Here is a 21,095-nt window from a genome sequence, read left to right as displayed (position 1 = left end):
AATTCTGCTTTGTTCAAAAATAGTCCGAGGACTCACAATCGCTATGACCATACCTAATGTAGGATGGATGTGTATAATTACAAGGTGGGGGACTCCACAAACATATACGTAAATGCACAACCAGACTAGCAGGGACAATAGAGGACAGACTTAGCCATTACTGCCAATTCCTGACTGCAGAAATATGGCAATCTGTATATTGTCCTGCCAATGTATTAAAGCCATGAGCTGCATTCCAGGTCTTGATTATGTGTGTACATGTACCACTGTCTATGCATGCGAGTGTATGCTGTACATATTGCATTGTTGGCACACATGTATTCATGCACTGATGTGTGTCTCTTAGTTATGTGTGTATAGGTGAGCGTGCATATTAGTTTGTAGTCCTGCTTGTGCGTGTGTGTGCTCTAGCTGGCATGTCAGCTGATGTCCCCAGTAATCCAGCAGTGGGCCTGTTGTGGATTAGTAGCAGGCTCCAGGGGATGGGAATCCCATTCCCGTTTACAGCTCTCCCTGGCAGGAAGAAAGGCAAGGATGCCTTCTCTCCCCTGCCTTCACACCAGTTGGAGCCTGAAGGTGTGTATGTTTGTGTGTGTGTGCCTGAGTTTTTTTTTGTGTCTCTGTGTGTGAAATGGATGCTTGTGGATGTGTGTGATGTGTGTATGTTGTTTAAGATTAATTGGAGTTTTCTTCCAGTCTTATTAGATTACATTACATCTATTTTACACAAGCACAGATTCAGTTGGCAGCAAGGTTATACATGAAGAATATTTTGAAAAGTTTTTAATCTAGCATCACTCATATGTGTTTTTATTCAACATAAAATTTTGGTGACTGTAAAAAAAATGCATGCAATTTTATGTAAAAGTCACTTTCTCGTGTTGTTGCCACCAAAGCAGAGTTATACAAGTTCCTTTTCCCTTCTCCTAATACAAAATGTCGCTTCCTTTTCTTGCTCTTTCTGTGGACAGAAAATGCTGTATCTATCTGGGGATGTCTCAGAGATACTCCTGCAGAAACGTCACAGATGGGTGGCGATGTTTTCATAATGTCCACCTCAGACACGCAAATTACGTGGCAACAACAAAAATTTTCCTCGCAGTTGGACTTGTCATGCAAAAACCATCCAACACAAGAGTTGACCTCGTGAACTTTGAGATACAAATTCACCTTCTCCCCTGTGACAACTTAAATGCCACCTTTCTTCCACCCAGAGAAACAAAAAAAACAAAGAAAAACATTTGTGTGTGTGTCTGTGTGTGTGTGTGTAACTGGGACTTGCAACTTGATAGCACAACAAAAGAGCTGTGGTGGCAAGTCCCCACGCAGACATTATATGTCAGCATCACCGTCATACTGTTAGCTGTCCCAACTGTACAAAGCCATCCTCAATCAGGGCACCTAACCAAGGTCAGCCTGGATTAGCCGTTAGTAACCCTATCAGGTCCAGCACAATGATTACAAAGCCCAGTGACACTGGCTGTCAGCAGACTCTTTCTAGGCAACCCTATCTGCCCGACCCTTGGCTACAGAGCCACTGGAGAGGGTTAGTCCATTTCAAATTGTTCCCCCTTTGTGTCTCCCTTTATTTCCCCCTTTGATTTTCGGCAACTCATTTCGTTCATCAATCAGTCTGTCTGGATGTGTGTGTGTTTGAAACCCATGCTGCACATAATTCCTATAATTTGTGGATTCTTTTTTTTTCTTCTTCCTCTTCCACATAGCCCATTCTTTGTGTTTGTTACTTCTGAAGCCAAAAGCCATTCCACCTAAATCCCCCAGCCTGCAGATGAATGAGCCCTGTAGCTTTACGCTTTATAGACCACATAACATACTCTGAAATGATCATTTGTAAAATGGAAATAGTAAGAAGACTTTCATATCTAACAGTTTTGGTTTAATCATCGTGTGACTTGTTTAAATTCTACTCTGTGTCGTATACTACTTCATGTTGAATATTCTGAATTGGTGAGACAGTGTTTAGTGAAGAACCTCTATTCTTGCAGTTTGCAGCACAGCACTTGGGAGGCATTTTCCCCATGAATTAGATAGCAGCCGCATTGTTCGACATGTCTTACTAACTCAGACAGCATGTCAAAATAAAAGCAAAATAAAGACTTGTGTTTCAGTACAAGCACAGTTGTTGTTTCCCTGCTTTTCTTTCTCTTTTTTTCAGGAGGAATTACACTTCAAGCCCATCGGTTTACTTCTTCACTTTTCCTGCCTGAGAACAGTTTCCTCCAACATGCATGTCAGTTAGCAGCATGTCAGACAAATCAAACCTATAAAGAAAGAGCTTTCTACTGATTTAGTTTCTTATAAACAAGAAGAACAGCAACAACAGCGCTAGCAGCATAATGTATTTGAAGCAACGTGGCAACCGATGTTCTCCACTTCAGCACATCAGAGGCGTCCCTGTTTCAGTCACCCTAAAGGTACCCGTTTACAAAGTGATAGGGCTTAGGGTTTTTAACTCGGGGCGAGGGTCTGATTTGAAACCCCCTTTGCTGCCAAGCACATGGACGGCTGCTGATTAGAAGAGGGTTGGCAGCAGTGGGCAGATGCCAGGCGGGGAGAGAGACGACGGCCTGTCGCCAGCCTGCCACCCAACCCCTCACATCAGCCATGAGTTGCCCCCTCCCTTACTGACCCCTCCCCCTCAATGTACAAAAAGAAAAAGGGAACGAGACGAACTGTAGTAGCGCATCAAAATTCAACAATTGTGACACACTGACAGATAAACAAAGTCGTGTACTTCAGCATTTTGGTTTTTTGTCATTTTTTGGGTTGTTTTTTTTTCAAACTGATCTCGGGAGTTTTGAGGAGTTGTTTTGATCACATAAAGCTCAAGTCTGCTCAGCTAACTAAGTTGCTCAAGGAAAGATCACAATGCAGTTTTTCTGCTTTCCTGTGCACACCCACGCACAAACATGAGCATAAAAAACACACATATGCTGTACTTTGTGCAAGCTTGGGATACTATACATTCTTTCTCCAGCCCACAGAGAATAAAATATTTTGAGCTTTTTTAACGTGTTTCTAAATTTGGGATTATAAATGTTGTTAGAGCATATTACGCTGTTTTTTTTTTAATGACACAAGATTAGATGAGCAACAATGACTGCCCAAAGTACAAAATCACCAGTATGAGTCCAAAAGAGACAGACCACAAGACAAAAGCTGCTTTTCAGGGAGGACAAACTCAGTGCACTCTGCCTTTAATCATTCTGCTATATTCCAGACTCAATTGATTTTACATCAGCTCAATATGACTACATAACAAGTCCATTTCTAGCTCTTGCCATGCACCTAGAGCTACGGATAATTACAGTAAAGGAGATACATCCATATTTCTTCATTTATCCAGCTGCAGCTAACTCTTCCCCTAAATGTACACAATTAGTGAACACAAGCCTCAATAGTTGCTTTCATTGCGCACCATACAAATAAAGTTTACAGCAGCCATATCCCAGAGGTTCAAGAGTGTATGAAAAATTAGAAATCAATATTAATTTAGTCATTTGTGTTGAGAACAAATATCATGACATAAAGGCTTTATCCTTTAGCTATTTAGTTTAACTCTGAGCAATTTACTCTATGAAAAGAATTAGCTGCTGGTAATCATTGTTACAAGTAACTCTGCCACTTCATTGTTATTTAAAGGTAAATTTTGTTGAGGGGAAATACTGGGAGAGAGGAAATCAATAATTGTTTCTTTTATTCATAAGGGAAGAGAAGATTTCTTATAAAATATCACCTGATATTAGGCTATCATCAGTGAGCAGAGACAATACAGCTACTTTTAGCCTTTAAACAATCATTTGCAAAAGCATCAGTTAGTTAGGCCTGAAGTCTATTTTTTTTTTATAAAAAGGTATTGAATAATAAAAAGAAACACAAAACATATTTTTTGTGTATTATGCTTTTGTAATTATTAATAAAAGTAAAGATAGCACAGGTCTCGGCATCACAGCAATGCAAATAATTTGAAATAATGTATATGGTCCGTGGAAATGGTGTTCAGGTACTTTTATAATGGAGTCAAGTAAACTGGCGATGTGTTCAGTTCATATTGAAAGGTCCACATCATTTTCCTCTCTGCTTCTGTCTGACCTCATGCTTTTCTGTTCCTCTTCACTACTTTAATTTCTGTTGGATCTATAAGGTCTTTCTCTGCCTGTCTCTGTCTACCTCATCGCTCTGTCTATGTGTCAATCATTTCATTCCCATCTCCTGTATCTTTATCAAGTTGGGACTAAAATATCTTTGGAGCCTTTCTGAAACTGAAACCTGGAATGCACTACTGTGGAGTTTAACATGCGCCCACATAGACACACACACTCTCACAGACACACAAACTTATGCACTTTAACCAGCTATAACAGGTGTACTTTCACAATACCAAATAGACACAGACTTGCATTTACAATTTAGATGCACGTGCATATAATTTAACCATCGTATATGCCTTCAGATATAAAGCCTCACAGACCATGCATACATATACACACTTGTTGGTACAGTACTAACAGTTAGCCCATGCCCTGTGTGTAGAGGAGACAGTGCCCCCTGGTGTGGGCCACTCAGTACTCCCGGTCAATAATATCTTGACCCGATCTATTTTGAGAGCACTCATTTACTCTTCTGCGATTGATTACTCCTGCCTGAAACATGGAAACCAACTGCATGTGCAGAAAAAAACACAAGCCGTTCTGTAAAATTCACATAGATCATGAAATAATTAAGGATGTAGTAAATAATCTGTAGTTCTGTAATCTATTAAACAATATATATCTTTGTCAAACAATAAAACAATTTAAAAAGGTACCTATAGTAAAACTTTACTTATATTACTCTTATTTTGTATGTATTTCCGGGAACAGAGTTTTTAAAAAGTGTTCTAGAGGTCCAGCTACTATGGAATTTTAGGACAACAATGTTAGGTCGTGTCGATTTTAAGAATAATCAAATGTAAATTTCTGTTGAAAAAAAATGAGAGTAATACAGCATGTGGTTAAAATCAACAAATGGTAAATTGCCTGCCTTATGCTATAACTGTATGTAACGGTATAGTTATATGGTGTTATAAACAGTATTAAAATGTGAAAATACACATTTTGGGCAACACTATGTGTAAGTGATTGATTTGTTCACTTTTTTCTTTAAAAAAAATATGTTTAATGATTAAATATATGGACACTTTGAGTAATTTATAACAGATAGTTGTTATTATTTTTATTAGTATTGGTAGTAGTACCAGTAGTAGTAATATCCACATATATAGTATTAATCAAAATTTACTTCTTTTACATTAGATTTTATGTTAATTAGGTGTGAGGCCTATATATAAATTATTCACATGCTAACAGGCCACCTGTTATAGACGAATTAGTACAAGTGAAATAAGTTAAACTGATGCCCATATAAATGCACAAACAGATCACAAAACATCACTATTTCCCAGTTATTATGCCCCCAGAACAGACTGTTTTTACAACACAATGCAGCGAAGAAATAAGTAACTTATTAGATGAATACACATTCATTTGAACCAATCCAGGCTACACTTTTTTTCCGCCAACAGCTGCCACCTCGACTGTCTGTTCCAAAACTGGTTTCAGGTTGTCGCCACGGCGTGTTGTATCTCTTTTCTCCAACAGAGGTCATAATGCGTGTAATCACAAATGACTATGCATTAATTAGCAAGAAGACAGACCTAAGTGCACACAGATATACTACAACGCGTACAGGTGAGCATCCAAACGCACTGACCAAGTAAACAAGCTTGGTTGGAGTTGGTGGTTAATCTTGGTGTCTGCATAGAGGAAACACCGCCCTTGATGAAGCGACAACAGACCACAACCTCCTATGTAATTACTGGTGATGAATGAAATTGTAATAATAAGCGGAGGCCATGTAGATGCGCTAAGTAGTGAAACTTCGGGAGCGGTGTACGCCTCCCGCAGGCCAGAGCGCGCACTGCGTGAGGAGCGCCTACATATCGGAGTACACATACGTTCATGGATGTGTCGGTTTGTGAACTACAGGCAAAATAACCAGCTGCAAGTGGAGAGCATTGGCCATTTTATACTCTCGCTCCTGTTCGATCTCCCTCCTCAGCCTTTCCGTTGTTATTGGATTGGATTTAATCACACAGACACCGTGTACCACAGTCAACTTAGTTTTAAAGCAAAATAAAACGACAAGAAAAAAAGTACTGTCAGTAAAACAGATGAACTTTTATTTCACCGCCCTTTCTGCGCATGTCATGTGCTGCAAAAATACTCAGCCTAAGAAGCCAATTAAATTGGATTTAACCGTTTTTGAAATAATGAAACTGAAACGGACGTTGCGAGTCGACTGTATAATCATGGTGAATTTCTCTTGAAACAAATGGAAAATGAGCTATAACTGCAAGGCTTGGACTTAATAATTTGGGATCACTATAACATTTAGTTGGAGGATATGTCTGATACTAAGGGGGTGAAAAAAAAGTTTTAAATAGCCTCATTCCAAGTCAAACGTCTATTCATAGGACGGACGGACGCTACGATTTGCCGTGTGGATTCTTTGGTTATGTTCCGAGGCTCCATTTCTATCAGACAGAAAGGGGGCGGGGATGGGATATTCAGATGAGCCGGAGTGACAGCTCCTGTTTCCCCCAATGCTCTGTGTGTCTGAAACTCCACTGGCTCGTTCCCTCCTAACTCCTCACTTCATAGTGCTGCGTACTAAAAACATCGGACGCTAGGGGATCAAGACGCATGCCACATTGCCTCTATGTGGGCACTTTAACAGATCTTTCGGGGGGTTTTTCCCAGTAAGGGGGCAGTGGAGGGAGGCCTTTTTTTATTTTCACTCTCTGATGACTGTTTGCACGGCTGATTATTGAGTTGATTGTTTATTATTTTGGCCGCTGTTGTCCGCCGCCTTGTGCGTTTTTTTTCCTCCCCCTTTTTGGATTCGGCGACCTAACGCGTGCTCACCAATGTCCTATCCTCAGGGTTACCTCTACCAGCCCCCGGGCTCTCTGGCGCTGTATTCATGTCCGGCTTACGGGGCCTCGGCTTTGGCCGCCCCGCGGAACGAAGACTTGGCGAGGTCGTCGTCTGGCTCAGCCTTCAGCCCATATCCCGGGTCAGCTGCTTTCTCCGCTTCGGCCGGTGCAGGCTTCTCCACTCCACTGTCATACTCCACGGATCCAACCACGGGATTCCCATCGTACATGGTAAAACATCTTCTTTGTGTTTCTTTATGATAAAGCTTCCGAGAAGGCGATTGTCGGCGTTTTAAAGTCGCAGGCGAACAGCGCCGATAAATCGGTTTGCGTTTTCTTTTCTTTTTTTTGTCATGATTCACTCCACAGAAAGTAGTTGCGGAACTTTACCATGGAGTGCTATACATTCATATCTGGTGGCCTCCTAGAGGGGTCCTCGCTATAAAAATCTTTGACCCCCTTGGCTTAAATGGGATTTTTGATCGTGAGCCGCAGATTGGAATGGCTTTATTGACGCTTAACACTTCCTGCGCAGTTAATTGTATAAAATGGAATACCTAGGATTGCCTTTTAAGCGTCTGGCTTCTAAGCATCGACTTTATGCGCCATAGAAATCGAATATAACACAAACTATGACCCTTTTCTTCATCAGCCTCGCACTAAAATCAGGAATGGATGGGGTGGTATAATTCTTGGTTAAATAAACTAAATTTTAACACGAAAAGCATGACTCGCAATGTTAATGACACAGGGCACCTCAAGCGTTCTAGGAAAGGTGCACATCAAGTGATTCGCTAATGGGATTTCTAATGCTGCAAAGAGACGATATGTTAACACATTGGAGCTGCCACCATAAACAAAAAGCAGCCACTGAAAGGAAATGAGTTGGTTAATAGGTGATTAAAGAAAATTAAAATTTCCTTTTTGTTATCTTAACTGCTATATAAAGGGGAACCCTGTTATTAGTTAATCCGATAATGATCCTAACCATTAGTTAACCATTACTCCTCGGCTTTTTGTGGCCTGCTTTTGCCCACGATGTGTTCAGCATGCCTGTTTACAATTAGTCCTTTTTGATTCAACCCGACAAGTGGGTTAAACCATAACAACAATAACAACAATAATACTTAAACAATTAGTTATTATTTATGCTTTGTTTATATGAAACAGTCCACTGCATTCCGAAATCCTGCGACGATATTTAAATCACTTTATAATATATAATTGATATAAAATGAAGATAAAATCTGGTACTACTTTTATATTTGAGTCCCGTCATTTTTCACTTGTTTGGACACGTTTTTCAAAAAGGAATGGTTATAGGCCTACTTTTTTAAACACTGTTGAATAAAGCATGTACAGTTATAGCTACTTATGATGTAATTTTTGTCTTATCATTTATTATTATTCGTCAAAATGTAAAGTTTATATATACATATAAATTTGTAATGTCCAACGTATAGGAAATTGTTTTTCAATATAAGTCACTTTGTACAAGCCACATTAATGTCAATTTTTTTTTAATTCTTTTTAATGTCAGTCTAACTCAGCTCAGCTCTTGACTTTTTCTTTCTTTCTTTTTTCCTCCAACTTTTATCCAGTCCTCTCCATACGACGCGCACACCACAGGCATGGCCGGGGCGTTGAGTTATCCCCCTTACGGGAGCCCAGGATACCCCTTCCAGCTCAACGACCCGGCTTACCGCAAAAATGCCACCAGGGACGCCACGGCCACCTTGAAGGCCTGGCTGCAGGAGCACAGGAAGAACCCGTATCCGACGAAAGGAGAAAAAATCATGCTGGCAATTATCACCAAGATGACCCTGACGCAGGTCTCTACTTGGTTCGCAAACGCTCGGAGGAGGCTCAAGAAGGAGAATAAGATGACATGGGCACCCCGGAATAAGAGCGAAGACGAGGACGAAGAAGACGGGGACGGCGAGAGGAAAGAAGTGGAGCGCTCAGAAAAAACCCTGGATAACAGCGAGGCTTCAGCGGAGGATGAAGGTGGGGTATTATCCGGCGACCAGGTCATGATCAATTCAGAGTTGGATGGGAAGGAGGGGGTGCCCATTTTATTTACTTCACAAGTTATGTGCTGCACTGCTGCTTTATGTCAAAATATCAAAGAGATGAAATTATAACTCAGTTACGTGAATTATAGTTCTAACACACACACACACACACACACACACATATATATATTTTTAAAATTAAAATGTGTTTGCAAGACAGTCGAGTCCACGAACTATTTAGGTAGCCACGTTGATTGATATCAATTTTTAATGAAAAACGAGGTTCTAAGACTCAAGCTACACGTAATGACCTGTTAGAAGGAACATTTTATTTTCTTAAGCGTGATTAATGACAGGTCACTGGCAAGCAGACACCGAGCATAGCAGTAGCCATAAGTGGTCTCAATAAAACTAGACTGTTAATATTGTTACGATGAAAACGTCGACGTGCATGATTATGTAAAAAAAGAAAAAGAAAAAAGACAGTACAATTGTTATGGTATAAAATATACATTAAATCCAGCCTACTTTATAAATGATGCATGTACCACTATTTAAGTAAGGCTGGATGTAAAGGATTAACGATTAATGGACTTTATAAGTTTTATACAGTTTACTTTTGAGACTTTCTCACTTTCTTTAACATTTCTAACCCTTTTCCATTTATTTGCATGCTCGTCTTAGGCATCAGCTTGCACGTAGACACCCTGACGGACCACTCCTGCTCGGCAGAGTCAGACGGGGAGAAGGTCTGTGTGGGCGAGCTTGGCTCGGAACAAGCCGGCGACAAATGCGAAGAGGACGGCGAGGACCCAAACCGCGACCAGCGGGCTCAGCTTTCACCTAAACCCGTCACGTCATCGCCACTGACCGGAGTAGAAGCTCCAGTTCTCAGTCATCACCATCACCACCACCACCACCACCTCCACCATCTCCACCACCTCCACAGCCAACGCGAGGATTTAGCACGGAGCCTCGTCAGTAGCAACAATATTAACACCAATAAATCCTCCTCATGCCTTGACAACAGGCCTTCTTCGGGAGCGCCTCCTAACCCCACGGTCAAACCCAAATTGTGGTCGCTGGCGGAAATTGCTACCTCGGACCAAAAGCACCAACATCAGCAACAGCAACTGGGGCAGTCAACTGGGCAACCAAATTGCCCCTCCTCCAGCGGTGGACTTCTCACTTCCCCAACGCCTTCCGCAGCCTCCCCGGCTGCCAGTTCGCCCTCCCTCTACCCGCCCCCCTCCATCCTCGGAAGACCTATTTATTACACTTCACCCTTTTATAGCAATTACACAAACTATGGCAACTTCAGCCCCCTGCAGGGTCAAGGGATCCTGCGGTACACTAATTCATCTGGAGTGAGTCTGGCTGCTGCCGCCGCCGCCGCTGCCGCTGCTGCTGCAAACGAGGGTCTCAGTTCTTCTCAGCAGGCTCTGGAGGCCAGCACAAACCCCAAACACAGGCCAGACTCTCCCCTCGTTAAAAATAATCCAAACCAGATTGTTGTTGAGCAGCAGCAACAGCATTTCAGAACCGCAAATTTAGAAGCAAAGAAAGGTACGTAAAATATGACGCGGTAAAAAAAAAATCATAATAATTAAAAAAAAAGAGAGAGACTAACTTATGAAAACTTATTTAATCTAGTGTTGAGTCCTAAATTTGTATTTTAATTCAACCCTGTAAGGAAATGGCGCCACGCTGGAGGTAAAATGAGCTCACTTGTTTCCAATGCAAACTAACTGATTTTCTTTTTCACTTCCATGTGTCACTGCAATGACACCAAAGCATGATCTGAACTCTTTAGCCTTGTTTCGGGAAAGAAAAAAACAAAAACAAAAAAAACAAATAGCACCAAAACAGAACAAATTGAAGCCTTCATATTCAAGCGATCTTTTACAAGAAACAGCTAACACGACGTGATTTTTCATTTGTGCTAAGAAGAGTACATTTTAGGACTGAATATGAGACTAAATGATTTATTAAGTTGGACATTTTTCAGCGCAGTAAGGAAATGAACGCGCACTATGGCCTGTTATTCGTTTTCATTGCAGTAATCTCCCGGAGTAATCAATTTATAATTGCCTACCAGTCCTTAAAAAAGAAAAAAAAACTACGCATATTTTGATCTTTCCGATGATCCCACGGGATCATAAGAATCCGGTGACGGGGTTTCTATTTGCAACAATCTTGCCTTACAATGCAGTAGGGATATAACATACAAGCCAATTGCAAACAAAACTTACAAGATCGCGTCTACAGATACACATTAAAACAACACTATGAAGGACGGGCCTGAAATAAGCTTATCCATGCGCTCAGACACGCGCGGGCGCGCGCGCACACACACACACACACACACACACACACACACACACACACACACACACACACACAGTAGGCACCCTGTGAATCCAATAAGCAGACAAAATGTTGCCATAGTTTTGAGCAGGAATCCTATTTTTAATGCTTCCTGTGTGTGCGCGCGCGCGCAGCGGGCCCAAGACCTTATCTTTCAACCTGGAATAATTCTAATTACACAGAGTCAGCCAAAAGCAAACAAATGAGTTTGTTTGCTGTGTGCAGTCATCGTGGAACTTCACGTTTTCAAATGTCACTTAGGTAGCTGTGGTGGTTACTTTCCTTGCGCACATTTAAAGCTTTCCCTACATGCCGACGAATAGCTTAAGGACGTTTTAGTAGCAGTATAAGCAGAGACCCCCCCCCCCCCCCCCCTCATTTTTAATGAGAACTTGCAGTATAGAGGTGTTTTTGTTCATGTTTTCTGTGGTGGTGGACGAAATTGATCATTTGATCGTGTGGGACTTTTTTTTAATTTCCATGGTCTGCAGGTAGGTGTCACAATTGCTTTGACTATAAAACGACAAAGGACGCCACCCCTTAGCCTCACGTTTTAACCCACATAACCTTTACTCCAAATCGGATCTGGTGCCACCATTTAGTCGGAATGACAGCTGCTACCGCTTTCTAAGCCCCACGCAGACTGGGACTTTTTCTTCAGCTCACGTTTGTCAGAATGTTATTGTATTATTTCCGCCGTTCTGTTTGAGGCAATTTGGACGACAATTACATATGCTGGTTTGAAACCGATCTCCCATTATATGTGATTTACATGTTATTTCTCAGGTTCCTCTAGTTTGCTTATTTGCCACGTTATATTATTTCAGTATATATTTACGTGTGAAAATAAAAACTAAAATTTGGCCTGAAACCGAGGTGTCTTGGGGACGCAAAGTGGACCGAATTGAACTGAAGTGAACTTGAGGACTTCAAAGTGGAATAGCCTACATTTGATATTTATTTTTTTAAAAGGATGGCGAAACGATGCCTATAATTTATGCAAGTTGTATTGCAAAAATGGGAAACTGACATCGTCCGTTTGTTTTGTAAATATATATACATACATATATATATATATATATATTATGGACGGTTTTTATTTGAAACGCATTTGGGAAAAAGGCGACCCAATCTTGTTATCAGGAGTACTTTTACTAATTTATATCTTTGAATGTAAATAAAATCAAAACTCGCTGGTAAAGATATACTGGTGGGGTATTATATCCATTATTCAAATGAGAAAATATTAAACTGTTTTCCCAACTATTACATTCATCTTTGGCAGTCTTTCTTTTAGTCATAACACTGTTTAACCCTGTTGCATTTTTTATTCCTTTTTTTTTATTCTTTCTGCTCATTATTCTTTTGTTTTGTCAGTTGCAGATGGGAGATGTTTGATGAATCTCACTTTTCATGAAGATTATGAGTTCTCACAGATTGCACAATCCATTCTTTCTAAATGGACAATCATTTTCTTTTAAAGCGTCTGGTCAGGGGATCTCCCTCGGTCACATATTCAGGACCTTGATGGGGATAAACGAGATGCTTATTTTATTTCATTTTTCTCCCAGCTCCCCTCTCCCTGCCACACATTTATTTTTCAGTGTGATTAATACAGCCGTGGGACGCATCGGGCATTATGGGCTCCCAGCGGGGCCGTCCCTGGAGCTTTTTAGCCTGGTTCAGGATGGGTCAGCACTGCCTGCTTCATTACAGCACGGCATTGAGCAATCCATAAAAGTCTATCTAAGCATCTGCCAGCTCCAATGGGCTGTGTGATGGGCCCTAATCGGACAGGCTTTTCACTGCTTTTCATCATGGCTGGATATTATATCACACAGCTAACTGAACAAATTAGAAAGAAAAAAGGTAGTCTTTAGTTATTATTATTATTATTCTAATTATTAATTTAAATATTTTTTCACCTTATTGTGATATAAGGTATGAAATACTCAAATATACAATATTGACATCCTCCAAGAAGAGGCCTCCATCATTGCTCCCAGCTAGACTAAAAGCTAATCCTTCATTTTCCAGTTGAATTTGTGCTTTGGAGCAGTCCAAATGTCATGGGACCCCCACCCCTCCCCATACCAACGACGTAATATTTAGCTGCTACCAAGGGAGCAGTGGAGGGTAAACCTACCTTAACTCACTTAGACCACCTTTTAAGTTAAAACAAGTCTTTGTGACATAAATGCATACTTTGCTCAAAGAGTAAATAGTGTTACACTCCCAGGATGGTGTAAAAGTCACCTTTGGATTATTCATGAAACCATCACTATTTTTTTTTTCAGGTTCTTTGGTTCATCAGTGCTGTGAATTGAAATATTTTATCATTTACCTCTACCTCACTAACAGACTGCTGCAGTAGACGGAAGACATGAATGTTATAGCACCTGGCCAGTTTCTTCCTCAGTCAAAATGCTTTCATTAGCAGCTGATTTATTGAAATGCATACTTTATTCTCAGGTGGGCTCCCCCAGGGACGCGCACTGTTGTCAAATAGCACCGGAGGCAGTCTCGAGAGCACATAGGGGCCCTGCCTCTCACTCGCTTTTTCTTTCTGTCACCTGCTGCTGCTCCCTTCAAATGTCAACATTTGCTTGCAATAAAAAAGTGTTATTGTTTCATTCAAAAAAAAAAAAAAAAGAGAAAGTGCTCGGCAACCAGTCACCTTTGAACACATGAAAAGAAACTTCCACCCCTCCTCTTTGTTTGACTGAGAGCAACGGCAGGTGAAAATAGGAACAAGGCGGCCATTGCACATGACAAATTTCAAGCTGTGAAACCCCTTATGAAACAATTGTGAATTTATGCCACAATTAGTCACAATTGTGCAGAGGAATTCCTGACTCTTTTGAAATAGCTCTTCTTTGGTCCACATCCATTCAGACTATTTGTGGAAGAAACTAGGGTAACCTTGACACAGCCTCGATATTGATCCTCAAGGGCAAAACAGACGGTTTGCTTAGTACCATAAAGCAATGTTTTAGTGTCGGGGAATGATTTAAACTAATCTAGATATTCTTTTAGTTCCATGCACTGCATACCAAATAAAGACATAATCCCATCAAATAGCCTACCAACAAAGATGCGATCGTTACTAAGGACTAGTCGTCATTGAAAACTACATTGATGTTATCGCAGGGCTCATAGGCTTCATGCGAGCACAGACTTGAGAGCAAGTGGACTCATTCCCCTTATCGCTGATCAAATAAGTAGCTCGCATATGCAGATAATTCATGAGCTCTGTGTATCTTTTATCCTCCTATCAACACTTTCTCCTCCAAAATGGCTCAAGCGTTTATCTCTGATACACACCTGCTGAAGCTAAAGTTTCACTGTAGCCAATTACTATTTTACAGTTGTCCTTTACTGGAGGTGCAGTGTTAATTTGACATGATGTTAAGGAAGACTATTAGGCAGTTGACTGATTTGCTACAGATGCCCAGATGTTAAAAGAAAAATTGACACTTGCATATTATTTTAGATTCAGTATGCATGTGTCTATCATGGGCAGACAGAAGCAAGAATAATTAGCCTGTTTTCTTGCGTTGAGGATGTAATGCAGCTATTCTCTTGCATGATACAGTGAGATCATGTTTTTAAAATTGCATATAAAACACTAAAAAATAACCAGCTGAAATTCCAAGATGTGAACTTAGCTTTATAGAGCTATATCAGAAACAATACCACTTATTTTTTTATAGCAAATTTGAGGTCTTGTGTAAAAGTAAGGCAAAATAATATGAAAAGCACCATTAGCCTTTAATGTAACCTGTCTTTTATTTTAACCTGTTTGATGCTATTAAACCCTCCATGGTAAACTCACCCATTAAGACCTATCCATAAATACTGCTGATGTTCAGAGTCAAAGGAAAGTACTACAAATATTCAGGGAAAAATCGAGAGACCAAAGAGAGAGGCGTACAAATCAGGTGCAGTTGTGTTTAATAAAACACATCAAAGTGAATGAGGGGGGACGTTAAAAATGAGTCCAAGGTCCTGTCCTCTCGTAAAGGTGTCAAGTGAAATGTTCACTACTCTGGATGATCAAGGGGAGAGTAAGTTGTGCAGGATTTCATAGTGATCCTTACGGGTCTAAGTCCACACACACACACACGCACACACTCGCTCTTAGACTGAGACACACTAATACATGTCCGCACAAAAGTCTAAACAAGGCCATTAGGAGCCTTGACTTCCACTCCTAATTGACAGTTATGTTTAATGCCTTTGGTGAGTAAACACTTTGCAGTAGTGGACTCCACCTTTAGGTTGTCAATCAGGCAAAAATTGGTAGGCGGCTGTGAAATCTCCTGCAAAGCTGAACATAAAAGGTAAGGTGCAACATACATGCGATGCAATTTATTGAACTATTAAATCCTCTGTGTGTGTGTGTGTGTGCGTGTCGGTGTTTGTCAAAAGCAGTTTGTGAAAACACACGCAACATAGGTGTATTTATTTAAAAGTGTTTTGCCCACAACCATACCATAAGCACAAAAATAAGTTCATAATGCTGTATATACTAACGCAACTCCATATCTACATCAAGTATGGAGAACCTTCACAGACATCTAAGTATATACTTACATACAGTATATGCACTATAATGAAGACAACATATATTGTTAATAATACTATGAGAACTATAACGTTTACATGCATACTTTAACTGAAATTCCACTGATAGCGCTACACCTTTTATTTTTCTAGGTTATACAGTGGACATTAAATGATACACATCACATTATCTAAGTATTACACATACACAACATGCTTGTTTGCAAACACTAATGGTGCACTCAGTGCTGGACCTTGTTAAAAGTAAGAAACAGAATGAGTGACAGTGTGGTGACATGAAGCAATACGATCAGAACAGTAAAAGATGCCACTGTTACGTAAGTGTCACTATTGTCTCACGTTGTCATTTTTGCTTCACACTCTCAATACACCACATAAATATGTCCAGTGGTCACACCCACACCACCCCCCCTCCCCCGCCACACACACACACACACACACACACACACACACACACACACACACACACACACACACACACACACACACACACACACACAGAGACACACATACAAAGGCACAAAAAGAAATCTGTGAAGAGTCACTGAGTGCTGAAGAAACAAACAGCCTTAAAATACAAATTCATGCAGATAATGAGTCTTAGGCATACATACACATACTGTATATTGATAAAACTGTATGCACAAGATTAGGGTCAAGACATTTCTTCCATGTTTTTGCAAGATATAGACAAATCTGTGTCCAGTACAGCTCTTCAAGCCCAATATTGTGTTTGAATTAAGGATGTCTTCAGATTTATAGAAAGAAAATAAGCCAGCAGGGATGATATTGGGAATTATGCGGTTAAATCTGATATGTGTGATATGCTGTTTATGTGCAGCAGCACTTTTGCATTATGCTATATAAAATTATTAATGTAATTGAACTAATATTCAATTTGGACTTGCGTGTTTGTCTGCACATGTGGGAAGGTATGTTTTCGAGTATTCTGTCTATCCATTGTACGTTACTGCTGCTCTGCAAATTGTGATATGTTAAAGTTAAACCTCCACACCCTGACCTGTCAACTGTCAGCTTTCATACCATTGAGTGCAACAACTGGATGAGGTAAACATAGATTTTTTCCATCTGTATGTTTCAAGTGCTTCTTTTTTTCCTTTTCTTTTCTTTTTTTAAAAATCACAACATATCTGCACTGAACCTTCTTACTCCGATTACGTGTTCTGTTAGACATATCAGGGAAGTGATTCATGTTAAATATCTGTCAGACTTGTAGGCTAATTAAATGAAGCATTGCTTTAAAGATAATATTTAATGTCATGACTTTTGGCATGACCGTAGCTTTCAAGCTAAACTGCTTTCACAGAGTAATAGCACAGTGTGCAAATAAAAAAAAGCATTAATGTGTTGAAGAAGCACTGTGACCTAAGATGATCATTTAATGAAAATATCCAGGGAGACATGCCTCGAGGCACAGTTTGAGGCACTATATATTAGCTGCCAAAATGTTCACTTTAGGCTTTCTTTAAACATATTGCATCACTTCAAATTATAGCTAGATGTTATGAATCAAAGGAAGCTGAAAAGCTTCTTGGAAAGGTTGGGAAACATCTTTAAGACCAAAGAGCCATTTCAGTTACTTTGACTGCAAAACATAACCTTGCTAACAGACAGTCAGAGAAAGCAGGATGTTCAAACCAAATATCATTTTTTACCCTTTTAAATTAAATTGGAGGCATTTCCAGATGAATGAATAAAATAACCCCGTTGCAACAAGATGTCAACTTTGGAAAAACTAAATTTGCGAACCTTGACTTCAATGTCAGTGATTGTTTTGGATCCTGTGCCAGCTTATAATAATCCTTTATTTAACCATGAAAGTGGTGGCATTTTTAAGGTTAGAGAAAACTCTAGATTTTTTGTAGAAAAACATGGATTATTTATTTTAGTTGTATCATGTTACTAATTGCGAGGCATATCAAGACACAATTAAAAAAGTCTGCAAAATCCAGTCTTTTGTGTGCCATTAAGACATGCTGTACTCTCGTATACCACTCTTACATCCATGTCGGTTGATATTGGATATAAAGCATAATGTTGATGTTCCTTGGCATAATGGGTGTTTTTTACAACTTATAGTGAGGTAGTGATTTTTTTTAAAAAAAAGATAACTGATCATGTTCATTTAAAAGGAAAAAAACTGTGGTGCACAAATATACAAATTGGAAAAGTTCTTAAGCCTTTTATGAGTAGTTGTTATAAATTTTTATCATCATTTTACCAACTGCCATGATTGGCTTGCCAAAACTAAAGAGTGGACCATCATCATGGAGATCAGGTAAGCTGTAGCAACAACAAATGTGGTGGTGTGGAGGAAAAACCTAGAGTGTGCAAGAAAAGTTTCTTTTGCTTCACATAACTAAAAGAAAAAATGCATTAAGTGAAAGGGTTGCAGTCAAAAAACAGACAGAACCAACAGAAATTACCGTTATAGGCATACATGTTTTTGTACTTGCTGCCAGAAAATGGGAGCCAAATGTTACATACTGTAAGTTTAAACTGCTACATTAGCTTGTTGTGTTTAGTCTGTAACTTTAACATGAGTTTTAGAAATGTTTTAGATATTAGTTTTGAAAGGTCAAACCCAGAGTTCTACAGTGTGCCTCCATAACAAACTAAATGAAATACAAACCTCCAACCAAAGCAGTCTAGGGCTCCAGTTCTAAGAGCAACCAACAAATGTCTCTCCAAACTCCTTCCCCCTTTTTTAAAAAGCTTCATTTGTACTCCTTCTGCTCTAATCAGGGTTATTCCCCAAGTGTTGTACTGGGGAGGACTGGGACACTGCACATTGCAAAGCACATTGCTCTCTCTCCTCACATTCCTCCATCGCTTTCTCTCGTAGGAGAATCCCCTTTTGACTCCAAACCAACCCAGGAATATTAGTCTTATTGCTTTTAATCACCAAAGTCTCACACCCAAAATATGTCAATTCATTAAAGGCACTCAGATATTCAGGCCAGCTGCTTCCTGGCGACGGGCTAAAGACAAGGTGGAGACAGACAGACTGTGTGTGTGTGTGTGTGTGTGTGTGTGTATACATGTCTGTGTGTGTTCTCTCTCCGTCTCCCTCTCACTCTCTCTTGATCTCTCTCTCTGTGGAGACAGGGCTACCCAATCCTCAGCAATGCCCTGGCTGTGCTCAGCACAATTTAACGACAGCTATACCTAATCACACTACACAGAGGTGGTTCTGCTTATACTGTATGACTGTATGTGTGACTGAGGTGAAGAAATATGTGTGGACGGATGCAAAGTGTGTATACACAGAGAACTGTAGATGCACATACTGTATATGTACACACACATACACAAACACAGCTTTGCAAGGCTTTTAAAGGACAGACTGTTGATCCCTCCACAAGCAAGCGAAGCGGCTTACATCTTTCTGTTACAGAGGATTGGAGGTGCATTCTAATACAATTACGCTGACGAATAAAGTGCTTGTATATGAGGAAGGAGGTGCTCTAGCAACATCTGCAGCTTGAAGCTGTCCAAAGGCACTTCAGCGGTGACACATGAAGAAAGAGGCAAATGAGTGGAACAAGGCCATTGTTGCAGGCAACGCGACTGCGGTTGAGACAGTCATGTGAAATTACATTTGGAATCCAGAACAAAACAAATTGAACGTCCTTTCATGTGTCTCTGTTACTCGTTTTTGGAAAGAAATCTGTTTCCCCTCTGAGCAAGGGCATGTGAGAGGCAAGTGCAAGGGTGTCTGCCCTTGTGAGTCTTTGTGTAAGAGCTGGCAAAAAAAAGATGATGCTTGTGTGTTCATGTGTTTTTCACATTCACCTGTATGTGCTCACCTTCATGTGTCATTGTGTAGTTGAGTATTACCAATGTACCCGATAATTTAAGGTCCAGATATGCTTTGGGGTTGGGTTAAGTTAAAGTTAAAGTTAGGTTTAAAAGGGCTGGGAATAGTTTTTTGATTTATGGTTCTATAGTTAGGACGAGGGTTGGAGCTGACTAACTGTATGTCAAAGCAGTGTCACTTGAAATCTTGGTAATGACTGCTTGTGTGCACATATGTTTGAGTGTGTAAAATATTCTGAGAGACAGAACAACGCATCTGCACACGTGGCTGTGTGTGTGTGTGTGTGTGTGTGTGTGTGTGTGTGTGTGTGTGTGTGTGTGTGTGTGTGTGCGTGCGTTTCACATCCAGAATATATTCCACAGACCAGATGGCTGCAGAGTGGCTTAGGAATCAATATTTAAGAAGAAAACATACCAACAATGCATCTGCATGTGTTTGCTGTACCCCTGTGATAAAATATTGACTCTCTGGTTTTTGCAAGAATTATCGGCTGTGGTCAAAAATAGGATTTGCGGCTTACCGGCCTGTATCTGTTTTGTGGAAGCAGTGATGATGGCTACACATTTGTGTCAAATGTGGATGTAGACAGGCAGTGTGGATGTTTGTCATGAATTACTGCCACCATCAGCAGATGTCAAAATGTGTTGCTGGCACTTGCAGTTACTTCTGTTTGAATGAACAGAAATTGAGAGAGTGAGAGCGAGAGGAAGATAGATGCCACACTCAACTGTCCTAAAGCTATGTTTATTATCAGAAGCTAAGCCCGAAAGTGCTTTCAGTTTGAAAGATTAAGCATGTTGGCATTTTATATTTTCTTATTATTTAACCCCTACAGGTTCAAGACTGAAATTCATTCTCATTTCTTCCTTCTACAGTTGGCCCATTTCTTTGAGCTTGAATTTAGAGCATTTAGATGTATTAATTTATTTAAGTTCTTCCTCACTGAATAATGGCACCGTGTTTTAATTAGCAACCGATATAAAGCATACATTGTCAATCTTGTATTTTATTATTTAACACAAATGTTTTTTCAGACTATTAAAGCCTTTATTGAACTTGCATTTATTTAAATGACCAAAACGAGCTGTTCACTTCTCACTTTAAACAATTACGTTGTATTTGCAGAAATAAGTGAAAGAAAACAAAATAACAAACATAAAGACTTTCACCCTAATATCATGATGTGCTGAAGGACAACGTTCAGCAGAAAGCTACAGGACTGTGGTGCTTGCCATCATTTGACAACACAAGAGTTCTTTTTGGCCACATTGATATAATCTTCACTCAC

The 21,095-nt window shown here is 40.0% G+C and overlaps 1 protein-coding gene across 1 annotated transcript; it reads left to right on the top strand.

Annotated features, from left to right (window-relative positions):
- Window positions 1–6,365: 6,365 nt before the first annotated feature.
- Window positions 6,366–12,648, top strand: irx2a (iroquois homeobox 2a). The gene is made up of 3 exons (XM_082550414.1): window positions 6,366–7,228; window positions 8,599–9,004; window positions 9,697–12,648. Exons 1-3 carry the CDS (start codon window positions 6,989–6,991, stop codon window positions 10,584–10,586), a joined length of 1,536 nt encoding a protein of 511 aa, XP_082406540.1. The 5' UTR covers window positions 6,366–6,988; the 3' UTR covers window positions 10,587–12,648.
- Window positions 12,649–21,095: the final 8,447 nt, after the last annotated feature.

This window comes from Aulonocara stuartgranti (genome assembly GCF_965226115.1).
Source record: "Aulonocara stuartgranti genome assembly, chromosome: 11".
NCBI lineage: Eukaryota > Metazoa > Chordata > Actinopteri > Cichliformes > Cichlidae > Aulonocara > Aulonocara stuartgranti.
This window is presented reverse-complemented; position numbering and strand designations above follow the sequence as displayed.